Source organism: Diadema antillarum, unplaced genomic scaffold, assembly GCF_040938485.1.
Source record: "Diadema antillarum isolate AM-2024a unplaced genomic scaffold, OU_Dant_1.0 seq00001214_RagTag, whole genome shotgun sequence".
Lineage (NCBI taxonomy): Eukaryota > Metazoa > Echinodermata > Echinoidea > Diadematoida > Diadematidae > Diadema > Diadema antillarum.
Genome location: NW_027272006.1, coordinates 470214 through 497005, shown reverse-complemented (window position 1 = coordinate 497005; position 26792 = coordinate 470214). Strand labels below are relative to the sequence as shown.

General features: G+C 38.7%; 1 protein-coding gene across 1 annotated transcript; it reads right to left on the bottom strand.

The window, feature by feature from the left end:
• Nucleotides 1-1069: 1069 nt before the first annotated feature.
• LOC139744828 (inositol-pentakisphosphate 2-kinase-like) lies at nucleotides 1070-23203 on the bottom strand. The gene is made up of 12 exons (XM_071655242.1): nucleotides 23091-23203; nucleotides 22502-22555; nucleotides 15279-15377; nucleotides 14631-14819; nucleotides 14200-14280; nucleotides 13419-13477; nucleotides 12674-12746; nucleotides 10281-10417; nucleotides 9143-9270; nucleotides 8215-8365; nucleotides 7422-7619; nucleotides 1070-1253 (listed from the first exon to the last, which is right to left on the bottom strand). The coding sequence occupies exons 1-12, from the start codon at nucleotides 23157-23159 to the stop codon at nucleotides 1106-1108; spliced, it is 1386 nt and encodes a 461-aa protein (XP_071511343.1). The 5' UTR covers nucleotides 23160-23203; the 3' UTR covers nucleotides 1070-1105.
• Between the last annotated feature and the right edge of the window lie 3589 nt (nucleotides 23204-26792).

The following is a 26792-nucleotide window of genomic DNA, read 5'->3' as shown; positions in this document are numbered from 1 at the left end:
AAGGGAGACCTCCGTCACCCTCATCCCTCTAAAGCGAAATTGTCGCTGACATCACAAGGTCTCATCTTCTGTTCATGCAGATGTTTGCAAATATCTCTTAATTTTCTTGTTGTTTATTTCTATCTTTCTAAATCTCTCTCTCCATCTCTTTCTCTCTGATTTCTATCTATTCGCTGTTTCTCTTATTCTACCTCTTATTGACAGCTTTTGTATATGCTTTTGATACTTGGAATTTATGCCTTGTTTATATGTTGGAGTGTCGGGACGACACTCATTTAAGCAGGGGAGGTTGTAACAGTTAGCAATGATCGAGGTACATGTATTTCTCCTCCTTTATTACACACTGTATAAAACTATATTGTATACTACCACTTCATACCTCTACCATGTACTACCAAGTACATGTACTGTATATATATATACACTTTGTATATATATATATATATATATATATATATATATATATATATATATATATATATATATCCCTTTTTAGTGTACTACACAGAGTCTTGTGTGCACAATGTCTCACCCTTCCCTATTCACCAGGAAGGGCAGAACATTTTATAGGTATACTGTTTGATGTAATCCTTACCATTCCCTATTCATTGGAAGGCAGGGCAAGAAGTTTGTATGTGTGCACTTGATAATGAAACAAAAGGTGAGTCATGACTCAGATGGTCAGCCTTGGCTTGGACCGTGAGAAACATTCTCATTCTTAGCCTTGCTGCCATGAGGAGAAGTTGGTAGTGGACAAGCCTGCCGGTCAGTGACTTCTTTGTCACACAACTTGTCATACAACTTGGTAGGAGTCTGGCGCATCTTGTTACTTGTTATATGGTACCATGCTCACCTTCTAGGGGGTTTGGGGTTTTTTTTTTTTGGTTTTTGTTTGAGATTTGCTCTTGCAATAAAGATTTAATGCATAATAGCAATCAAAAACAACTTAAAGAGTTTCGTGCAATTTGTCACGTTACACAAGCATTAAATAATCTCTAATTGAACAAGAGTACATAATGTCAAGCAATAGGTGCGGTACCACTCCCCGCCCACCTGCGGTACTCTCTGCTGCTATGTGAAGACTACCTGGAGCGCTAAACAGCTGTCACCTCTTCTTGTACGTCTCCCTAATGAGTTCATCCTGCTTGTAGTAGTGGGGGATCTTGCTTGACGACTTGGGGCTGAGATCGATGAGATTGCACGAGTAGAGAAACTTCTTGTCCCCCAGGCATATAACGTCATATTGGCTGGTGCTGCAGAGACAAAAATGTCACATTAAGTAATGTGAAAAGCAGCTGTGATATTTGACAGCTTATAAGAAATTATCAGTATTTGGGCTTTTTTTTTTCTACATGAATCTCTCATGATGCCTTGCATCATCGTGATTTGACATATTTCGCTGGATAAAATGACAGAAAATATCTGAAAATGAAAGTCCACAGGGCTCTTTCTGATGATAAAGAAAATAAAGCGAGTGGAATGATAACGTAGTTGAAAATATGAAAATGACTAAGTTTCCCATGACCACAGAAACTTTGTCTCTGGATTCTGCGATGCCAAACCTTGTAACAATTCCAAAATGTAACAAATAAAGACAGAATAAACTGACCAGACAGAATAAACCGACCAGAAAGAATATAAATTATTAGTGGAAAAGTGAGCAAAGAAAATGGGATTCCATCGGGAGTCGAACCCGAGACCTCCGGATTGCTAGACCGGTGCTCTACCGACTGAGCTATAGAAAGCCCTAGTACAGTGTTCGTCCCAGAAACTTAATTCTCAATGCTCGGGTGGTCAGAAGCTATAGCAGTGTGTTTTGTGTGTGACACACACGCACACACTTGAACCTGGCATAAACCCATTTACTTTTCCACTAATAATTCCAAAATGTGACAAACTCATTATGACATCACATGGAACCACTGATGAGGAGTAATCACTGAGGAAATTGGCTTCAACACAGTGTGACAAAGAATGCACTGTCACTGTCAAAGAATGAACTGTCAACAGTCTGAATTTATTTAAGAAAAGATATAAAATACATTTATCAAGTCGATAATTTTTCTGCTTTTGTATGATTTTTAATCAAATTATTATGTATAAGGATTAACATATTATGCTAACTTGCCTTGTTGTTTTGTCTCTTGTCAGTTTTGTACTTGGTAATGTCTTCTGTTTAAGTTTTTATGATGTGTGTTTTGTCTTGTCAATGTATAATTGAATGTATATTTCTTGGGAATTGACCTTGAAAGGCTGGTTTAAGCCTATGTTGATTCCTCCACTTCTCTTGATATAACGCCTATGTTTTGTATGTTTTTTTATTTTGCCTTTATGATGTCCTTTGTATGCTGTCATGTACAATGTTATTGCCTCTTTTATCAGATTTGTGGAAATAAACTGAATTGAATTGAATAAAATATAAGATTCATCATTTCGCTGCTTCATTTCCCCAATTGGCACGTGTGCTGGAGTGCTTTCTTTGCCAACTGGAACAGATGTCTGGAAATAAATTGTCTAATGAAGACCTAATCTCCCGAATCCCTCACTGCATCCCATTAGTCCAGTCAAAATAGGGTTTCACCCACCACTAATTGCAACAGTACGAATTCCACTGCAGTGCAACTTGTTATGGGCTCCTAAACACCATACTAAAAGTCCCAAGAAATCCAATGGGGTAAAGTGGCTAAATTTGCATAATATGCAAATTAGCTCCCATAATGATAAAAATACAGTGTTTCCATGAAAACTATGCTTCTAGGTTTCAGATTGGAAACCCGAAAGTGTTTTAACCTATGTTTACAATGTCAGCTAGTGCGATGCAAACATTTTCATGTACATAATCTGGGCCTCATTTGCATAATATGCAAATTAGCTCCCCATAATGATACAAATACAGTGTTTCCATGAAAACTATGCTTCTAGGTTTCAGATCGAAATACCGAAAGTGTTGAAACTTATGTTTTCAATGTCAGTTAGTGCGATGCAAACAATTCCATTTACATATTCCGGGCCTCATTTGCATAATATGCAAATTAGCTCCAATAATGATAAAAATACAGTGTTTCCATGAAAAATATGCTTCTAGGTTTCAGATTGGAACACCCAAAATGTTGAAACCTATGTTTGCAATGTAAGTTAGTGCGATGCAAACATTTCCATGTACATATTCTGGGCCTCATTTGCATAATATGCAAATTAGCTCCAATAATGATTAAAATACAGTGTTTTTATAAAAACTATACTTCTAGGTTTCAGATTGGAACACCGAAAGTGTTGAAACCTATGTTTGCAATGTCAGTTAGTGCGATGCAAACATTTCCATGTACATAATCTGGGCCTCATTTGCATAATATGCAAAGGTTACCGAGCCAACGGAATATTCAAATGTATCAAAGTGCCCGATATATGCATATCAAGAGTGTTCAAATGTGATATTTCGGTTTCTCTTCACCAAAAACAAACTTTTCAGCATTAGAAACCTAGCATGAATAAATTTAAGCGAATAATAGTTTGTTATCAGACAGATAATGATAGCTTATCCATTAATTACGTAGAATCAAAGTACGAATTTAAACAACTGTCAACATCTGTAACTTGTCCAATTTTGTAATTAATGAACTCTATTTGGAGAGTTGCTTATTCGAATCTGGATGATTCAGCTCTTGCACCCTTGAGGGTTTTGAGGTATTGAAGATAGCACAGTCAAAGAAATGCATGGAAAGCATGTCTCAAAAAAGGTCGTTCCCTGAGTTATTTGACTATCACTTGAGTTTTATGACTATGTAAAATTATCGTAAGGTGCTACAATCATTGAACATTCTTTTCATCCTACATAGTTTTACACACCTCATTCAATTTAATTTTCTATTACAAAAAAAGTAATGTCTATATTATGTTCTTGTCGAAAAATGAAATAAGAACTGAATTGAATTCCTGCCATATCAAGACACTTTTATTTCTATAAAGGTTGCCGGAGTAAATATGAAATAACAACATTGATCTACAATATCCATACATTCTAAAGGGTTCACTTGCAGAGACCACCTTGTGGGAGGTGCTCAAAGTAACCCAACGCATCCTAAAGGCAATGAAAAACATGCAGTATAATACAACAGCGAAAAAATGTTCCATGGGTACATGCCTCAGAAAAGTTCTTCCGTCTGTCTAGCACATACTCTTTTATTTTCGTAAAATACAATTCAGGTAATACAGGAGACGTTGCTTTACAATATCTATATTGTCAAAAAGTTGGACATTCAAACGCAAGCCCTTGGGAAGTGCCCAAATCACCCCTACACTGACCTTCGTGGTCCCAAAACGGGTTAACAAAACATGCATTATATGCCAAAGCAAATTCAGTTGTACATGCACGTAGAAAGTCGTTCTGCCGGGTTGTAAATAAAAACACTTTACTTTTCATAATTTTTAAATGGTGGAGACACTGCTTTACAATATTCATATAGTCTAAGGGGTGCACACTCAAAGGCCACCGAGTGGGATGTGTTCAAATCATCCAACCCCTAGGGCAATATAGGAAACATGCACTATCATTTAGCACGAATATGTTCCAATTTTCCAACGGTTGTGCAGCAAGTGCCCTATTGTTTTCAAGAAATGCAATATAATTAAAAGAAGAAAAATTGCTCTACATTAACTTTATTGTCAAAAGGGTGAACATTTAAAAGCAATCCCTTGGGAAGTGTCCAAAATTACACCTCCGCTGAGGCCCCATAATTACAACACACGGATACTATGAACGCAAATACTGACGTTCTTTGGTGCATGGTCTTAGAAGTAGTTCCGGCAATACAGCTACACTCTTTTATATCAATGAATGTCGTGGAAATGATAAAGGAAGCACTGCTTCACAATATCTATTCAGTGAGAGGATGCACATTTAATGCCAATCCTGTGGGATGTGCCCCAAAGTACCCCACCCTCGTGGCAATATAGAAACATTGAATATCATTAACGCGAATATACTATATGTTCCAAACGTACATGTTTCAAACTTCGATCATGCCATGCAGCAAGGGCACTTTTGTTTTCAAAAATACATTGTAGTTAATAGAGGAGACATCCCTTAACAATATCCATATTGTCAAAAGGGTGAACATTAAAGGACAATCCCTTGGGAATGGTCCAAAGTTACACCTACGCTCACGCCCCCTTAAGACAAAACACAGATATTAGCAACGCAAACACCGTTGTTCTAGCGTGGATGGTTTTAAAAGTAGTCCCGGCAATACAGCAAATACACTATTTATCAATGAAAAGTCATGGAAATGATATATACAGTGAAGAGGATGCACATTAAATGGCAACCCTGTGGGATGTGCCAAAAATATTCAACCCGGCCTCACGGCAACGTAGAAAACATATAATATCATACAACGCGAATATATATATGTTCCAAACGTACATGTTTTCAAAATTCCATCGTACTGGATAGCAAAGGCACTTTTGTTCCCAAGAAATGCAGCTAATTAATAGAGGAGACATTGCTCTACAATAACTATATTGTCAAAAGGGTGAACATTCAAAAGTAATCCCTTGGAAAGTGTCCAAATTCACATCTACGCTCACGCCCCTTATTACAAAACACAGATATTAGCAACGCAAACACCGTTGTTCTAGCGTGGATGGTTTTAAAAGTAGTCCCGGCAATACAGCAAATACACTATTTATCAATGACAAGTCATGAAAATGATAGATCTATACACTGAAGAGGGTCCGCATCAAACGGCAACCCTGTGGGATGTGCCAAAAATACTCCACCCTCACGGCAATATAGAAAACATAATACGATCATAATGCGAATATACATATGTTCCAAACGTACATGTTTTCGAAATTCCATCGTGCCGTATAGCAAAGGCACCTTTGTTTCCCAAAAAATGCAACTGATTGATAGAGGAAACATTGCTCTACAATAACTACATTGTCAAAAAGGTGGACATGCAAAGGTAATCCCTGGGGAGGCGTCTAAATTTACACCTACGCTCACGCCCTTTATGACAAAATACGGATATTAGCAACGCAAATGCAGTTCTTATAGCATGAATGGTTTTAGAAGTAGGTCCAGCAATACAGCAAATACACTCTTATATAAATGAAAAGTCATGAAAATGATAGAAGAAGATTTGCTTTACAAGATCTACGCAATAAAGAGGGTGCTTATTGAAGGGCGACCCTGTGGAGTGTGCCCCCCGAAATGCCCTTGGCAATATAGAAAACATATAATATCATATAACGCGAATATATATGTTCCAAACGTACATACTGTCAAAATGCGATCGTGCCTTATAGCAAGGGTATTTTTGTTTTCAAGAAATGCAATGTAATCAATACAGGGGACATTGCTTTACAATACTTTTATAGTAAAAAGTGGTGCACATTTAAAGCGGCCCCTTGGGAGGCGCCCAAAGTTACCCCCTCAACCCCGCGTCCCCATATGCAAAACGTTCATTATGCCAACGTGAGTACTGTTGTTATGAATGTGCTCTTACAGTTACCGCTAATTTGCATTTTATGCAAATTATTTTTGTACGACCGATTCGAAAAGGCATCTATCGTGTTCTTTGACTTACGAAATATAAGTTTATACATTTAATTCTTTAAAATTGGACGACGGGAAGCTGAGATCTGTCAATTTCCTCTCATTTCAGGTGCTAATTTGCATATTATGCAAATTTTACTATTTTGCCCCGCTGGATTTTTTGGGACTTTTAGTATGGTGTTCAGGAGGCCTCAACGACTTGCACTGCAGTGAAATTCCTACTGTTGCAATTAGTGGTGGGTTACCCCCTAAAAATCGCTAGATTGACTGGACTACATGGACTTCCATTTGGATTGATGCACATTGCTATGCCAAAGTAGGACTGCTAATCTACAGCTATGTCAAGTTTAGATGGGCTAATGAATGATGCTTAACAGGCTTGTCACTTTAAGCTTGCTGCATGGGCACACAAGGGTTAAAAGAATATAATTTACAGAAAGCCTATTCGTAAAACCAAAGTGTAAAGGGATGGTATAGTTTTGGTAGAGGTGGGAATTCAGATTTTGACTTTTTGCAAGATAATAAGAAACCACTTATGAAGACTTGACAATTCAAGAGGAATTCAAAGTTTACTTGATGAAAATCTGATTTGACAAGGTATATCAAAGTGGTCCTATTAAAAGGTGAGTTCAACCCTTTATTATGACCTCTTTGTTTTTGGATAACTCAGTCATTTCAAAACCTATTCTCATCAAATAAACTTTGAATTCCTCTTAAAATTGTATGTTCTTTCACATTTCATACGAGGTGTCCTATTATCTCATAAGAAAGTTGGAATCTTGAATCCCTATCTCAACCAAAACTATAAAATCCCTTCAAGTAGGTTTCCTCACTTTCGAATGACCACACATACTTGACTTACTCTGAGTTGAAGTCTAGGAGCGGTTGGAAGGTGATCATGATGGAGCAGTCCAGGACAGTCCTGGACACCATGTACCTCCGCAGGAGGGTGACACACGTCTCCATGGGAAGATCAGGTACCTTGGCGTCGCTGAACAGCAGCGGTGGGTCGGAGCCCAAGTAGTCCGAGTCATGAGGACCGTCAACAGAAAATCTCTCCCTGGGGGAACAGAGGGGTGATTATCACTCCTTTCAGTCACAACATCAGTTAGAAAAATTCCTTTCAAGCTCTCAGAATGTGACAGAAAATTCATAGATATGATTAGTATACATAAACAAGAAAAAAAGAAGTCAACAGCAAAATAGTCTGCAGCTTGTTTCTTCATTGCCTGTTAGTTTTTGATAAACCAGTTTAAAGAGCACAATCTACAGCATTCCACAGTATTCAAATAATATCCAAATGCAGTTCTATATCACATGGAAACCACCTTACAGCACAGCTTTTTCTTGAATGAAATCAAATAAAGGCAAATAGGTGATCACTAAAACTTGTACATATACCTGCAAGCAAAGAAAGAGATAGCTCCTTGTATACGCATGGAACAACGATTTTGGCTTAAAACCACTGTCTAGCAACAGATCAAACAACCTTGAAGCTGTTTTTTTTTTCTTTTTCTAACATAATGGCAAAGCATGTCTTCTTTGGAGAGTAATTGATTGAGATCATTTAGATAATTATGACTACTACAAGGAGACAACAGACATGGCTACTATCAGTGATATCCATTCCATGCATTGTGACATACGAGACTCACCCATCTTGTGGATGTTGGGTGATGTGCGTTTGGTACCTCTGGTAGACCTGATGGATGAACTTGATGCCATAAGAGTTGAGATGCTGGGAAGTAAGGATGCGATGGAGAACACACCCCTTTGGAAGCTTGTTTTCATGAGACTGATCTGGGTCTGTCATTACAGCGTGTGGGAAATACAAGTTATGTGATCAAAAACAACAATAATCATACTGACATAAATTCACAGACTTTGAACCTACACAGCAAAATAAGGTCATTGGCCTTGAAGGTCAAGTACTGTGGGGACTCATGGGTGACCTGATTCACTCGCTGCCCATTCGAAAACCATGCATAGCAACAGTCAGTGAATATGTGCATTGAAGCATATGTTCATTTATAAACAGTCCACTCCAGTCAAGATTCACTTAGAGATCAGTGATAAAGCTGTTCACAATTTGTTACAGGGATTCTCAAAAATATTCAAGCCAGACTAGCCTTCCCATTCCATGATATCCCAATGCTTCTAGGTATTCAAAGCAGACATTTCATCTCTATAATAAAATTGAAAGTCTTATATCTAAACTACCTCCTGTTCAATTTTCAAGAATGGTAAGACAGAAATGTCATTTTGAAGCATGTAATTATTGTCTTTCAGGTAAATTATAATTCTGATGGCATCAAATCTTGAAATCCAACAATAATGTCTCCACAATATATATCAATGGCAAAGCTAACAGTCTGCAGAACTTTAGCATACAGAAATATGAAAATTGAGGCAAGGTTAGTATCTCAGCCATGAAATGCCTAGTTGTGCCCAAATTTTGCCTTGTGTGCATTTTTTGATGTACTCTACAAGACTCCTTTGACAGAGTATTTAACTAAAAGATTTCATATATTTTGAATCAAAGCGAAATCAAAATGGTCATACTTAATCCAAGCCTGTTCTTACCAGATGAATCAAGGCTCAATGCCAAACACGCTGTCCATGACAGTTGAGACGTGTCCAGTTGGCTTGGTTTATTGTCTGGCTTACAGAGAGCCGTGATTAGAAGACTTATGAGACCTTGAATGGAAGAACTGGTTGAGGGGAGAAAACAAATACCATGGCTGTCTCCTTTATTTACAGTGCACTCTTGTTACATCGAACATGGTTATAACAAAATTCTGGTTACAACAGAGTAAAAATTCAGGCTGCAACATTATCCTCTCTTTGTTCTTTATTGTTTGTTCGGTCATAAGGAACTTTGAGATAATGAAAGGAAAGTGCCGGTCCTAAGGACTTTGTTGTAACGGAGTCCACTGTGATACCCAACCCCTTTTTCCTCCTTTCTCCTTCCTCACTATCTTGATTCTCTAGTCTCTACCCTTGATAACAACTCTATGCTACAAATTAATCATCATTCATATATTACCCACTCACACTCAAATTATTTATATGCATGTAGTTGGTTATGAACCAGAAAGCTGTTATTGTAGTTTTTTGTTTTTTTTTTTTTTTTTGGGGGGGGGGGGGGTATTTATTTATTGGTATCATATTGTAATGCTCAATTTCCTATACATTATGGTTTCAATTATGAACTATATCAATTTTCAGTTATATGTTAATAATCAAAACCACTACATACTTTGGATTAAATAAACTTTTATTTCATGAATATTGATTGTTTCATTTTCATTTATGCTTAAATCTTAGAACACTATAGCACACTTTTGGTTCTCAGCCAAAGATGTACTTATAGATTTCTTGTGTGCAACAAGGTAGAAAAGTATAATATTCATGGGGGGGGGGGGGGTGGAGTTCAAATCAATCTACTGACACCAATATAGAAAAAAATAATGCCTCGTCTAACTTCAAAATTTTTGAAAAAAAAAGTCTGTACCTATCATGCTACAATATACATAAAACAGCCATGAAATGTAGCACACATCACATTCTCACCTACTTGTACTTGCTTATCAGGGTGTCTGTAAAGATAACAATCTCCCATAAACAAGAAGGAGCTTGATGAAGTCTAGTAAGGATTCATTTTGACTTCACAAGTAGTGACCTCTCTATTTGGAAGATGGTGAGTACATTGTAAGCTCACCTTGTTGAGAAATGGTCACGGGGGCCTCGCTTGAAATCTTTAGCTCCCAGCCAGGAATGAATGGTGTCCATCACATCTCTTCGCTCCTTCTCACAGGGTAGTGAAGTACCTTGTCCTGGGTAGATTAACCTGCTGTCCTGTGTCCAGAGTGGTGGTGGTTAAAGGGATGGTACAGTTTCAGCTGAGATGGGACTTCAGGTTTCCAACGTTTTTGATGATATTTTGTTTCTTGAGATAGTGAGAAACATTTTATGAAATATGACAGAGCATATAATTTTACGAGGAATTCCAAATTTATTTGGTAAAAATTGATTTTGAAATAATAAACTCTGAATTCCTGTTAGAATTGTATGCTCTGTAACATGTTATAAAGTGGTTTCTAAATATTTCTCAAAAAGTTAAAAGCTAAATCCTCCCCTCAACCAATATTATACTATCCCTTTAATGATGCAAGTGTCCTGACCAGTGTAGTAACAAGTTTGATGCAAAGCCATGGATAATAAGAACCTTATCAAATAAATGTTTGCATCTCTTTAAAAGTATGTTTCACATATCAGCAGTCCACTCAAAACTCTTATATGATTATGCACAAACATTATTCCCTACAATTCACACTTTGTTTTGACATACATGTACTACTACAGATAGAGAAAGAAAACAAAATGCATTGAAATGTTAGTTTGTCTGTCTAGACCTAGCTGACGAGCATTAAGAAATCACTATCTTCATTAATTTGTTCAATTTTGTAAACTGAACTCATTTGAAAAAAAACAAGAGACCCGCGGGTCACGCGCTCACCTGAGTATCGCAATTTCCCTTTCCATGCATTCTTGCACACTCTTACCTGAGAACATTGGAAACTTAGGTCTGCATATGGACCCCCCCCCCCCCAACTCCAGGGCAGAGGGGGGGGGGGGGGAAACAGCCCTGGATCTACAATGAACAAACTTGGAACTAAAGTCATCAATGTACAAACTCATGGTATTAACTATGCTTTATCATTTCTGGTTCTAGAGTAGAAGATTTTAAATATTCCTTAATGTGGGGGGGGGGGGGGGATGGGAGGGGGGATGGGAGGTGGGCCCCCTAGGGGCCCCCAAGAGGGACATGGTGCCCATTTGAAGGAATTGAGATTCTATCCCCCTAGGGATGCTACCTGCTAAGTTTGGTCAAAATTCATCATGAGGTTTTCAAGAAGTAGATGAACATGTACAATTCAGGCCCTATTACAACTGTAGTGTAGGACTTCTCTCCATCCCCTCTCCTGGGTCCCAAGGGGGGGTACCCCTGATTCCGCCAATCCCATGAATAAACTTGAAACTACAGTCATCAATGTACTAACTCATAGTGTTATCTAAGCCCTATCACTTCTGGTTCTAGAAGATTTTTAAAGATTCCTTAATTTTAGGGGTTTGGGTCCCCCTGGGGGGCCCTCCAGGTGGGCCATGGTGCCCATTTGAACAAATTGAGATCCTATCCCCCTAGGGATGCTACCTACCAAGTTTGGTGAAAATCAGACATGGGGATATCAAAGTGAAGATGAAAATGTACAATTTAGGCCCCATTAGGGCCTCTCCCCATCTCCCTCCCCTGGGTCCCAAGGGGGGCACCCCTGATTCCCTCATGAACAAACTTGAAACTACAGTCATCAATGTACTAACTCATAGTATTAACTAAGCTCTATCACTTCTGGTTCTAGAGAAGAAGATTTTTAAAGATTCCTTAATTTTAGGGTGTTTGGGCCCCCCTGGGGCCCCCAGGTGGGCCATGGTGCCCATTTGAACAAATTGAGATCCTATCCCCCTAGGGATGCTACCTGCCAAGTTTGGTGAAAATCGGTCGTGGAGTTCTCAAGAAGAAGATGAAAATGTAAAAAGTTTACGCACGACGGACGACGCACGACGGACGACGCACGACGGACGCCGGACGAAGAGCGATCGCAATAGCTCACTTGAGCCTTCGGCTCAGGTGAGCTAAAAAGAGAGAAGAGTTTCTCAACTTGTACTATGGGCTTCTCAAGCCCAGTTTGACAAGAGGGCAATAACCGTTGTGAGGTGACGAGGCCATGTGGATGCCTCCATCTTTGCACATCCAGCTGACCAGATCAAACAAGTTATCTAAACCTACTAGCCACAAGGATGAATCAGCATCTACAACACTATGATGTCAGCATCTTAAAGTGAACAAATCATAGCCAAACCCAAAAATGCATTACCATGTACAATTAAATTACTGCTGTAAAGGTAATAGAGAATCCAGATATAACTGGATTAAAGCAACTCTGGATCAACATTCATTGAAATTACACATTAGGCTAGATCAACATTTCTGCCCATCATTCGATTGCATAGCAGTGTCACATTTAGCTTTTGACATAGTTTGAAGGGGCTTACCTTGAAGACAGTAAGGTTGTTTTGTGGCGTTTCAAACAGACCTTCTAAGGTGTGCCTCATTCTCCGATGGTCTCTAATGCAATGGGTGGGGCAGGAAGAAATCAAAAGCTATTGGGATTCAAATGTTCCATTACAATTTCAATTACTGATAATCTAAAACCTGATAATCAATGGATGAAATACAGTCTCGTGCACAGTACACAAGGCACTGTTACTTTTTGCAAATCATACACTTCAACACACACACGCACACAGAACAAGCCACAACCATAAACTGAATACTGCAAACAACTTACCCAAAAAACATACCCAATACTGTATGCACAATACTGCAATTTTTGCGTGACTAATTTTTCGCACTCATACAGGAATGATGAATTTTTCATGTTTCTAATTCCCTGGAATCAAGACACTCATTCCTGGATCATATATCAAGCAAAAGTATCTGTGTGCCTTTATTTCTGTACTTATTTCCTGGTCACCTGAAATGCATTAAAAATTTCCACTTTTACAGTACATTTTGCATCCAATTTGTGTCTATTTCTCCCAGCATCTAAATTAATAGTTTTTTTTTTTTTTTTGTGACTAGGCAGGCAAGAGTAAAACTCATTTGGTCTGCTATTTTTAATCGTATAAATGCTGCTAGCAATGCTAAATAGATGTATGTGTGAATAAAATTATGTTTGCACATAAATTAAAATACTAGCTTCTGCAACATTCACAGCAGAAAAACAAATTTACTCACCCTGAGAAGAGATCTATTGGACAGTACTTGCTAGTGTAGTCCCAATCTCCATCCCTTTGCTGTCCAAAATGCAAGATAAAAACGATATTAAGAGTGGGCACTTTTAATCATCTGTCACAATTATGAATGTAACTGCAATGTATGTACTTCAGTGGAGTGGACAAAACAGTAAAAGAATAATTACTTTGTATGTTGCACATTAACAGGACAGAAAAATCTGGTTTAGGCACAGGATGCTTGTTTTGTCTGTTGCTGTTCTACTGAAAACAAAATCAAGCAAGTTGGTCGACTACAGCGTCATAAGAGAACCAAAGTCTGCTGAGATGATAGAATTCCATACCACAATGATAGAATGAGAAATAGAGTAGAAATGTATGTGTCTTCCATTTCACTGATATCATTTGACTCCTAAAATTTGCCCCCCCCCCCCCAAAAAAAAAAAAAAAAAAAAAAAAAACATACATCATGACATTATCTAGCACATGTAATAAATTGTGCAAGTCATACAGCTGTATACGTTATCTGCATAGACAATGCATCTGGGCATTACATCATTATTAAAATGACTACTGATGAAAGTTTCACAGCCACATACTCGACCATCAACGATCATTTGTCCTCACTTACAATTGTATTATTTTTTAAATGCATCCTAGAAAAGGAGAGAAGCAGCTACACTTTGTACTACACACATTTCCATTGTACGTTTGACCTCCAGTCCTCCCAACTGCCACATCATTGAGTATCGTGGTGGAACATATGCATCAGTGACAGGACTAACCTTCAGAACCTGCTGCATACAGAACAAGCAGGCATCTTTTTTGTCTTCACAGAAAACAGCTGTTACGAATCCACGTTTGGGCTGCATCAAACATAACAATTAGACGACTCAAGATACATACGCAATTCTTAACATGGCAGCATACATACAGGCTGTAATATACAATTTTGTATTTATGGCAGCACATGCAACTTGTAGTTTCATATAGTCGTCCATAGTTAAATGTACATTTCCTACAGGTTTTCATAACCAGATACAGCACACAATCTCTTGCAACAAATGGCATCACACAATTTTGAATGTCAGCTTCCCTTCAGCAAAACTTACAATGTGCAGTATACATGTACGCACTCAAAGTAGTTTTGTGTTCACTATCTTCCTCAAAACTATTTTACCACACAGGAATATGCTAGTTTGTACGTGACATGTACCTTGATTTCAATGGTTATTGTCGCCCTTTGTCCACATGCTCTTGGCCCATGTAAGAAGCAGAAATTTGGTTGGCTAACGACGAATGTCTGATGTGGGTCGATCATCTTGTGTCTTCGTTTGGTTGGTCGCTCCTTTTCAAATGCTTGGCTCATGCGCCTTACAAACTCTTCAGTCACTGGGACACATTGCTGAAGAAAAATACATGTTTACAAAAAGCCTTTAAATTATTGAGTATCAGAAAAGAAAAGCTCTGGTTTGCAAAACCTGCTACATTGTAGTTGTCAAAAGAATACCAATACAGTATTTTTTTATTTCTTGTTTCTCGTAATCTTTATTAGTTATATGTATCTCGCAACATTCACCAAACAAAACAACACCCCCATATTCATCAAATAATACAACTGAGTAAAGAGGAAAACTTTCTCTGTAAATTATATATAAAGGTAACAATTTGATCCTTCTGATAGAGTAATTGATTTCAAATAATTCATAGGGGCAGGCTATTTTTTTTTTAATAGAAGCAAATTTAGTTCAATGAAATCTGAGAACATCTTTAATTGAGCAATAAAAAGAAGTGCTCAGCAAACATTATGAGAGCATAACATGTCAAGAAGCAATGCAATGGCATCATTTCATGCCTCACTCACAGGAATGTTGGCAAATTGGCCCAGAAGTGGCTTGAGCACCAGGCGGATGAAATCAATCTTGGAATGACACTCACTCTCCCGCGATGTCTGAGGTGACTGCTGCATAAAAGCAAAAATAAATGAATTACGTTTACATTTCATAATGAGCGCAGCAAAAGCTTACTGCTGAAAACTGCTCATCCAATAGTGGCTTGCAAGTGGAGTCAAATGGAGTCAAAGGGGGCCTGAGGTTTACAGTACGCGCAATAAGAAACGCCTCCGTCAATTTCGTTTTCCAACGAAAGTTCGTTATCGATCCAGTAGCAACGATTCTGACGCTTTGTGGACGCTTTGTGGACGCATTTCACGCACGACCGCCCGCTCAATTCCGTTCGGCAAATGCGTTGCTCGTTCGGAAAATGCGTGTTCGGAGCTCAGCAGTTTCGTCCAAATTTCGTTAGAAGCGTCCGTGATCCAAGGCGCACGCACATGGAATACACACGTGTGTGTAGTGGCCACATTCACTAGCCAGCCGGCAAGAATCACTGCAAGACTCAGCAAGTAGCACAGCGGTCGGAATGAGAACTGTAGACAGGCGTGGAATTCACCTGATACACATGATAATATTAAAATGGTAACATGTATACATATATCGATGCCGTTTTCATTGAAGCAATTTGTAAAAGTTTTAGTTTCCCTTACCCTAGCTGTAAGTACGGTACCGTTTATATCACTGCATTTAGTAAGTCACCTGATACATCACATTTCATGCTGCTGGCTGCATGTAACCGTATTAACCAGGGAAAGTGCACGTGGTGGGAAAGGCGAGTGCGCCGTGTGTGCGTCGCCATTGCTATGGCATGACTCGCTCGCCTGAACCACGTTCTGTGGGCTGAACCAGGCAGGTGAGACTGGCTGAACGAAACAGAGATAATGTACGATGTACTAGTACGAGTAGTTCACGTGGTGTTTTTTTTTTTTTTTTTTTTACAAGCAGAAAATAAACAACTGTTGATCATGAAATAGACTAAATTACCAATCAGAGATCATTCGGGTTCATAGTATTTAAGAGAAATCACGCAATTTTGGCGAGCGGGAACCCACAGGAACCTTATCGTAGAATGCCGACCAAAAAGAAAATGGTTTCACTAAAATTGCGTGTACATAAAATCCATTTGAGTATTAGAAAGAAAATTAACCCCCCATAAGAGGAAAAAAGAAATTAGAAGGATTTGTTCGCCATTATTTGGTCATTAAATATATTTTCTTTCTTCAGCAATTGCGCGTTACATTGCCCGTTTTTTTATTGAATCAGAAAAGCAAAAAAAAAAAATATTTAAAACAAGGCAATAAGTTTAATTCTTAGTTTCATATCGTTTATTTCTTTATTGGACAGAGAGATAATTCAGACGGTACGTGGAATTTTCAAAGCGACTAATTCTGACTGATTCTTAGTTTGACTAAGCTCTTTCTTTCTTTCTTTCTTTCTTTTTTTTTGGGGGGGGGGTTGAGGGTCATGTTCGTTGTACCCATGCACCCATAAGGTTCGTTAGTACGAAAATGAAACGTTCAGATACACGCGACTTCCCTACACGAAATATAGATGTTCGTAAATGTGATAGTCAAATTTATGATTCATAATCCGAAAATGCACGAATGTTTGTGATTGGGTAGGTGCGTTATTGTCGGATAAGCAAACCTTCGTATACTGTAGTATCGAGCCTTTTGTATTCATGGATAAACGAACTTTTGGAATAATGAATTCTATATTAGAGCAAGACAATAAGTTTAATTCTTATATACTTGTAGTATGACATCGTTTATTTCCTAGTTGTGAAGCGGGAAGCGAGAGATAATTCTGAAAAGAAGTATAATATACAGACGGAACGTGAAATATTCAAAGCAGCTAAATGAGATTAAATCTTAAGTTGTTTATTTGTTTGTTAGCTTTCTTGATTGTTGTTATGCTCAAGTGTTGGTGTAATACATTTTTTTTTTTAGGGGGGAGGCATTTTTGTAGTACCCACGTAAAGTTCGCTGATGCGAAACTGATAAAATGTTCCGTAACACGCAAATTCCCTACACCTTGCAGACGTTCGTACCTAGTGTGAAAATAAATCTATTATTATTTTTTTTTTTTTGTCATTGTTCGATTAGCAAACCTTCGGAGTGTCAATCCTTTCGTTTTCGGATAAACGAACTTCCTTTACTCACAACACCACTTTCAGAGTAACAAACTAGTCATTATTTTATTCGGGCATTGGGAATAGTTCAGGAAAGAAATATAGAAGGGAGGAAAATCATTAAGGCAAGAATTACGTTGGATTCTTATAGTTTGAAATAATTTATTCATTTCCTTGGTGTTCATTATTCCTAAAAAGAAAACGGGTGCGCTATTCCGATGGTTACGGCGTTATTTCGAATCCGAAACACGCATATTCCTTGTGCCTATCCATGTTTGTTGATTCGAAAATGTAATCATGCTGCGGGTAATTGCTATAGGGCCATATATTGTTTTATTTCTGTCTTTTGTTATATTATTATTATTATTATTATTATTATTATTATTATCATTATTATCGTCTTTCACTATTATTAACCAATAATTTGATTTTTATAACGAGCATTTTGTGGGCTGTTTTTTTTTGGGGGGGGCATTGTCCGATTAGCAAACTTTCGGAGTGTCAATCCTTTCGTTTTCGGATGAACGAACTTCCTTACCTCAGAAGAAGAAATCAGAGTAACAAACTAGTCATTATTTTATTCGGGCATAGGGAATACTAGTAGTTCAGGAAAGAAATACAGAAGGGAGGAATCCCAAACACGCATATTCCGTGTGCCTACTCATGTTTGTTGATATGCTGCGGCTAAGGGCCTATAATATTGGAGGTCGTTTCTCATACCTCTCGTTTGGTGTACGATTTCTTTCGTTTCATATCACTTAATTTGTTCCCTTTATATTCTGAAATATTTAAAGGTAATTCTTTCAATTGCCTCGCACTGTGTACATATGCATTTTAGCAACGGCGATTTCCCGCTTTGCTGCAGTATTTCGAAGGGTGTTTGATCCCAGCCGCTTCGGTGTGCTCTGTGGTAATGTTTATGTAGTTGTCGGGGAGGTTGTTGATACTTTGTTTGTTGTCATTTATTTTCGTACAGGCAGGGGCAGATCCAGGAATTCTGTAATATTTCTGGTGCCACTTCCGGGTTTCACTTCTTTTTTTTTTTTTTCTTTTCTTTTAACGATAAATAAAGGGGGCGTGCGCCTCATGCGCCCCCTCTGGATCTGCCACTGCTACGTGTTTATCTCGAGTGATGGTGATCGTGTTTCTAAATGTTTATAAGAAAAGGACAAAATTATCGGAGTGATGCCTGATGATGGTGATGATAATCAACGATGCTGATGTAAAAGACGGCTTGCTGTGGATGCTGAGCGTACTTGCCCTTCGTTTATTTAAATGAGTTTTCCCTCTTTTACTCTTCTTTCCCCTCCCAAGAATGATAAAAAAGAAAATACCTACACCTCACAACAAAAGGAACCACGTGTGAACAACCATCATCAAGTTCAACCTAAATGTTCATTATTAGCAAAGAATAAGGGGGAAACACAAGTGACGGAAAATAATAGAAGCGACGAGATTGTCTTCTTGTGTAATGCGGTCTCTTGGGATTGGAAAAACCCCACCCTCTCCCTTTGTGGAAATTTCCACAAAACCAGGTGCGTGCCAGACCCCAGGTGCCAGTCGAAAGAATGCGCGCACTGGTCTAATATCGATCGAAGAACTCGCTGGTGAGTTGAGTTAAAGGAATCATTGCAAAGATGTTCTGATTCTTTCGCCTTTCTTTAGGCGCATACATCGAACCGTCGATTATTGTGTACTTGATCTAAGTACAATGCATTTATATGTTCCCGAACTGTTAAAAGGAATTGATTAATCACTCAAAAATGCAATCACAGATATATATGAAATGTCTCATATGCCTAGACAAATTCACTGCGATGTCCTATGTGATGCAGCCACCACCCGATTAAACAGCAAAATCATGACAATTAATTTCACGCTCATCAAAACTGCCTATTACTTTTCATTATATCAATTTTGGTTATCAACACTCCTTCGTGGATTTGTTTGTTTGCATGTTTTGTGTGTATTATTCCTCGATCCTGAAAGACGTTCTTTATAATCATTCGCATCGAACGTAAACTGTTTACCGTAACTAAGCCTATGGCGCATTCGATACATTAAACTTGCAGTAGCACATGGTGCATTCCTTTGAACCACGTGTTTCCCATATCGGCACATCCAAACACATTAGCGATTATCGCTATGGCGAACTTTCCGATTACAGTCAGGGGAGAAGAAATCGTAATACTGTACATGTACTTACGAAAGTGATTATGCTTAAGATCAAATAAAATGAAGAAGCTTGAAAACAACTTGGCAACACTCAATCAAGTTTTGCATTCTCTCACACAAATGCTCTCTTGAGAAAATGAAAGCATTCCCCCTCCCATGCTAGATAATGAAGTTTCCATTACTACAGCCCAGCAAGTTTTGGGAGTGTACATGAATGTTTTTAGGATAGAGTCAAAAGGGACCTAAGCTTTCGATCATAGCAGAATCTTCGTCAGAAGCAAAATGGCAAATAGGCAGAAAAAGCAACCACATACATGTAAAGCGACTTCACACAACAAGAACAGTCAGGAACAGGCAAGGGACACGAAACAAAGAAAACAAAAGGAGAGGGTAGGATGTCATGGGCAAGGAGCCCAACAGGTAAAGGGAGGGGGATTAGAGCAGGAGGATGGACAGACAAAAGGCAGGGGAAGGTTAGTAATAGTCGTGAGGGCCAGGGGGCAACCATTGAAGGAAAAGGATGAATATGGAGGCAACATCAAACAAGATAAGGAACAACAGAGAGATAAAGAAAGGTAAAGAGTGAAATAGCAACAGCAAAGGGGGGGGGGGGGGGTGAGCAAACAGCAAGCCCTAGAAAGGATCTGCACAAGTACCAAGAGGAGGCAACGAAATGAAAGTGAGAGTCAATCAACAAATGCAATTAACCATATCAAAGTATGGTAATAATGATACTGCAATAATGATGATATTGACAAAACAAACTAGAATAATAATCATTAAAGCACATAAAAAAAGGGGGACACAAAGTCCATGGGAGAGAAAACGTATACAGTGTACTTGCAAAGCAAGTATCAATAGGCAAATTAAATACGTTTCAAAGAGCTGGTTCATATGAAATCACCTTTGATTTATGATTTTACAAACAAGAATTTTCATCGCTTTCCTATTTCTTTTATTACTTTAGTAATGTCATGATGGTATGTGTTCTGTCTTTACATGGCAAGATAGGGTTTTTCTTTTCCATCCAGGGTCACAGAAGAAAGTGATAGAAAGATAATTGAAAGGATAGAATGAAACACCTACTCAGCAGGCTCTTGATATAACACAAAAGCAATTCATCAGAAATGCAGTACAGTTCTAAATAATTTATCAGTGGAAAAATGAGCAACGAAAATGGGATTTCGAGTTAAAAAGGAGTAGGAACATCGCAATTGACAGACTTGGGCTTGATGTGCAAACATATTGTCTAACTTCTGGTTGAGTTTCTTCAGAGACATAAATTTTGGTAGCAGTAAACCAGAGTGAAAAAGGCAAAAGGATACAATTAAATGAAAAAATAAAATGCAGGTCTCTAGACCACTCCAGTGCATGATCGAGCGAGCCAACACTAAAACCGCCCCCCAGGGCCAGGCCATGTCGTCAGTGTCACTCTCGTCTTGCAATGCAGGCCTACATTGTACATGTGTAGGCTACTCGTTTCGTACTCGTCATCGCCAACGTCATGATGGTCGGTCACACGAAATAAATTGCATCATCAAAAGAGCTCGTATATCAACGCCACTAGATAGTAGAATCATTATTATTATCACTATCATTCCAGTCAATCTCATCCACCGCGAAACCCTCAAAATCCCTCTCAAAACAAACCTGTATAAAACGATTCAGACATCGCAGACCTAGCTACACATCTGGCACACAAAAATGAAATGGAGGTGGAAAACTACGATGAATACACAAAAACTATCGACGATGGCATTTTACCGTAGCAGAAAATACACAGAGTATCTTGCACCGGAAAAAAAAAATGGATGTGGAAAACTACGATGAGGAAAACTAGGTGAAAACCTGATGAGTGAAGACGAACGATGAAGACACTTTACGGTAAAAATACTTACACAGAAACAAACGAGTGGGTACGATGTCCTCGCACACACGAAGATAATCGACAAATCGTTCAATCGAAAAACTCAACAAACACTCGAACAAAAACTCACCCCAAATTGTTGCAAACAGGGTAATCACTTAATAAAAATGAGAAAACTAAACTCTCAGAAGTATGATTGTACTCTGAAAAGAAAGGGATACAATGATACGAAAGCAAAAGAGAGAAAATGAGAGAAATGGACGGGAAACCTAGACAACTTCGACGAAGGGAGAGCTAGCGATTCGCGATTCGAGCTAACTTTGTATACACTGTAGCTGTGTGTGTGATGTGTACAGAGGGTTGAAAGCGTTGAAAGGGTTGAAAGTGTCGAAAGCGTTGAAAGCGTCCACAGCTTCGGAAAAGCGTTCGGGGATTTCGTTGAATTCGTTGCATTCGTCCAAAATCCGTCCATGAAGTCTGGACGCAAAAAGCGTTGAAAACGTCCCCGACGAAATCAACAACGAAAAAAGCGTTGGGACGAAATTTGGACGCACTTTCGTCGGGCGTTTTCTATTGCGCGTACTGTAGATTCTAGCAGTATCTTCACCAGAGGCAAAATTACAAACATTCAGGGTAAAACAGACACACAATATGGACTGTACACAAAACAGGCCCAGGGTGAGGAAGGCTAGGGACCCAGAACAATAAACACAAAAGGGGCAGGTTAGAAGTCAAAGGTAAAGCCAAACAATTAAGGAAGGGGGATTAACAGGAAGCTGGGTGAACAGACAAAAGGCAGAAGTGGGTTGGTATTGTTCCTAAGGACCCATGATCTGAGGACAATTCTAATCTGTGAAGGATAAAGATGAATAGGGAGGCAGCATAAAAAGATAAGAACAGAAAGATGATGGATTGGGAAGGGGTGACATAACACAGCATTATTAACCAGAGTTGTTTAGTAATAGTATGTGCACATTCAATCAAAGCCTGTCTATAATAATCTACATGTGCAGCTGTACCTTTTCAGTAGATCTCTTGGCCTCACATTTCCAAAGCTGGTAAATGATGTGTTTCTGTTGGAACAGTTATGAGAAAATATGCACAGATGCAATGTACTATTTATCTCTTCACATGAACAGATTTGAGTGGTATTACACATTTCACAATGACAAATCATGCAGATGGCAATTGAGATTAAACAACACATTCCTTTTACAAGGCAACATTTCCTTTTGTTGATTATGTTGGAAATACTATGCAACTCACAAAATAGCAAGAAATCATTTCCACCCTCTAAAATAACTTTTACAGTAAATTCTTCTACGTGCATTACTGCAATTGAGATATCAATTGCACACACATTTACAATCTTGGAAAATTGATAATGGAAACCCATTTCTGCTCAGTTACAGCATCCTTTTATCTAATGTAGCATTCATATCAGTAGCAAATCCATGATATTAGAGTCTACAACTGGCTCAATATTACTAAAACCTGTAAGGTACAAGTCATATTTTCCCTTGATAATACAATCAAGTTTCATAATTCGTAACATTTTGAGCATAGATGATGTAAAGCATACCAAGTAACAAGTTACAGTGTACTCACTGTCTTGTGCTCTACAACAACAGATGCATTTCCTTCCTTGATGTACATCCATTCTGCAGCAGTTTCCATGGCAGCAAACTGAGGAATCCCACCATTCCAGTCACTGAAAGGTGTTTTCAGTTCCAAATACAGTTGTTTACATATCTAAATAGAAAGGAAAATGACCCAAAAGAGTATTTGAATTAAAAAAAAAAACACAACACTGTATACTCATACCTTTTTCACAAATGCATAGACCTCCATTATCATCCATATTTCAAGAGTACTGCAGACAATTCCATAAAAATTGCATTCATAAAACCTGAATATGATATGGGCAGGGCCTACACTTTTTTTTTCAAGCCCCCGTAAAAAAGAAGTCCAGTAATTGTCATGGCAACTGCTTGGTGAATGTCTCTCTGATGATGGTATGGGGAAAGGTCACCTTTTGACTGCTTCTTGGAAAAAATTGCATTCAAAAACTCGGTCTGGTTGTGACGTGGATATTGTGTGGATAACAGCAGTATAAACGTACGGTGTGGATTACCGTACTGTCTAGCTTAGCCCAACCAGACGCTGTGCGGAGCACAGCGACTGGACTGTGTATAGTGAATATGTCCAGCTCTGATTTACACCAATTTCGTTATAACCGAACAAATGCAATATATAACGAAAACAAGGAAAGCCACACATATATATCATAATTGTTGAATACTCCTCATACACTGGAAAGCTACAATTGTATGTGAACAATAAAACAAATAGGTATTCAATTTCAGATTATTGCATTACAATGACGCAAGTTCCCCTCGGAAACTGTGCGTGACACACCAAGCGAACACACAGTGATGTGACGCGTTCGCCCATGCAGAGATGCTACAAATGCTTGTTCCGCTACGTATTTTCGAAAGCGATTATCATTTCGTTATAACGGAGGACATTTTTTTTTTGTTTTTCTTTGTCAGTGGCGCTCGGAAAAGACTTTGTTATAACGAAAATTTCGCTATAACCGTGTTTGTTACAGCTGTATAAGCAAATTTTGTACCATAGACTTTAATGGCGATAATTTTGGGACCAGAAGTTTTACTTTGTTATAACCGTGTTCGTTGTAACGGGAGTGCACTGTACATGTATAATCCGCATAGAATTTAACCGAGTCTATCATGGAAGGGGCAAACAAATAGAAAAAAAAAAAGCTAACAAAAAATGACTAGAACTACTGCCGCCTTAATCCGCATTGTAATTCAGAATAATTGCCAGATGAGTGACTCAATGTTCAATACACGCAGCTGTCTATTTTGGTAGCTACATGTAACCAACTGCACTTGTAGGTACATTAAAACTCTTTGCTATCAATGCAGAATTTTGGGGTACGTAGTGAACAGAGCTACCAGGTCTCACACATTGTGAGTGAGACTCAAGCATTTAGGGTCTGTCTCACAATCTCACGCATGACACCCATTTTTCTCACGCATTGGGAGCATAGCTTAAAGGATTAAAGTGAGAGTTGCAATTGAAGGCCTATTTCCCTTCTGTCTTTCAAAATAAGTAAAAAATAATCACCTAAGTATGCACCAGCTTGCACCATTAGGAGCTAAAAATTGAAAAAGCTCCCTACCGTGGGAGGGCGGACACCACCCTGCCACACCCTCCCCTCGCTCAGTTGCTTCGCTCCCTCGCTCACGCACATATGCGCGCGCGCAGAGATGCTGAGTCAAGAAAATCTCACTCATAAAAATTTTTTGAACTTGGCATCTATGAGTGAATGTCTAAATGCATGTTATTTAGAATCTACCACTAGAGAAAAATTTGAAGTGAATGTGCACTGACCACTGTATGTTGTGTTGTGTAAGTAAAAAGTTAAGCGCCATGAGCGCCTGACTTGGCGGATACCAGCGCTATACAAGACTTCATCATCATCATCATCAAGTAACTCATGTGAGTTGGTGTAGACATTTTGAGTTTGAAATCCCCTTTTCCTGTGTTGCCTGGAAAATTCCCCTTTTCCTTGAAAACTTAGATCTGTTAATTAGATTGAAAAAACAAAATCACAGCGAGATCACTTCCAGATAAAAATTAAAAGGAGAGATCCAGATAAAGGGAGGCTGGATAGATGTTGAACTGCATAAAAATCAAGCACACACACAGACTGACAGAAATTCCACTGAAATTAACATAAAATAACAATGTCCTCATGATGGTTTCTTCTTCTTCTTGCGTTTATTCTGCCTCTTTCTATCTTGAAGATTCTTGAAGATTTCCTACATGTTTGGAGTTTTATCATCAGTTTTGTTTTGTCTGTTTGGTTTTTTTTTTTGTTTTTTGAAGTCATTGACACAGAAATACAGCTTGTCACACTCACAATTTTTGAAAATAAGGTGAAGATAACATGATCAGACAGTTTATCACATCTGCATTGACCTAACACAAGTTTTGATTGAATTACCCTTGTTTAACTCTTAATGTGCCAGACCCAAAACCCCTAACATGCCAGACGTTTTGACCCAACGCCAGAAAGTTTGCGAACTGGATTGACAATGTAATTTAAATCTGCCATATCTTTGAAACTATTGATTGTTTTGAATTAATGCCCCAGTCACATATAAACACGGATGCTCAAGGATCTACACTGTGATCCAGGGAGATCCGGGATTTTGGTATAACTGTACACACGGTATCAACACAGCAGCTACACGGATAAGGCCGGAAGAGCGGGGCGTCTACACGGACAAACACGGCATCTACACGTATCAACACGGCAGCTACACGGATCAACAGGGCAGCTTCACGGCAGCCACACGGACCACCCCGGATTGCTCTGCCTACATGGCAATCCCCGGATGACGACAGATGTATTTGACCTCCAAAAGTTACCATGTTGGCCTCCCGGCGTCAACACCGATCTCTCCCCCGATCAGATCCGGGGTGGTCCGGGGTGATCCGGTATGTCTATGTGACTGGGGCATGATCGAGTTCTACACAACAAATTTATCAAGAAATAATTGGTCTTTCATGTCATGTAGTCAGTTTGCTGTAATATCTATCTGAACCTGAAATATTGCAGAAATAATCGATATCATTAAAAAAAATATAAATTTTTGTGTAGTATGTAAAGAAAGAGTCATTCGTGATTTTTCTTCAATAGAACGCTCCCTTGACTCTGTGAGAAAGTTTTAGCGCTACATTTCCTCTTTCAAATGATAACAAATTTGTCTTCTAGAGTTGCATAATTCCAAAGATACTGGCAGTTCAATTTGTCTTTTCAATTTCTTTTTCTGCCTTGGTAATTCATTCCCAAATCTGAGTCCTTCAGTCCCAGATCTTGTATTTGAAACTAAAGTACTGGTAAATCCCGGGTCCTGGAATAGTGTCTTTTGTCCACTTCAGACTGAAGCACCTAATAATCCTTCTTTTGTCTATGCAGACTGCGGGCTGGAGCACTCTATTGAAATCGGCAGGCCTTTGTTAACAGGTCTACTTTCTGTCCACTGTACAGCTGTACATGAGCATAGACAAGAACAAAAGCGTGTTCTTCCTTTATAGTATATGCTAGCATGGGGACAATTAGTGAAGTTCACCAAGACAAAAGGATGAAAGACTTGACTGATGAACGAAAGCTTGACCCTCTTTGAGGGAGAAAATGAAAGCAGCTCTGGCAGGAGAGCACCCAAGCAGAACAATGCATCTATAGACAACACACGCAGATTCAGTAGCATACACAAC

Coding starts and splice junctions, on each gene's coding strand:
- LOC139744828 (XM_071655242.1), bottom strand. CDS start 23,159: ATGGAAACTGCTGCAGAATGGATGTACATCAAGGAAGGAAATGCATCT. Junction 7,620..8,214: donor ACCCAACATCCACAAGATGG/GTGAGTCTCGTA, acceptor CTGTTCCCCCAG/GGAGAGATTTTCTGTTGACG. Junction 1,254..7,421: donor CTCCTAGACTTCAACTCAGA/GTAAGTCAAGTA, acceptor TTGTCTCTGCAG/CACCAGCCAATATGACGTTA.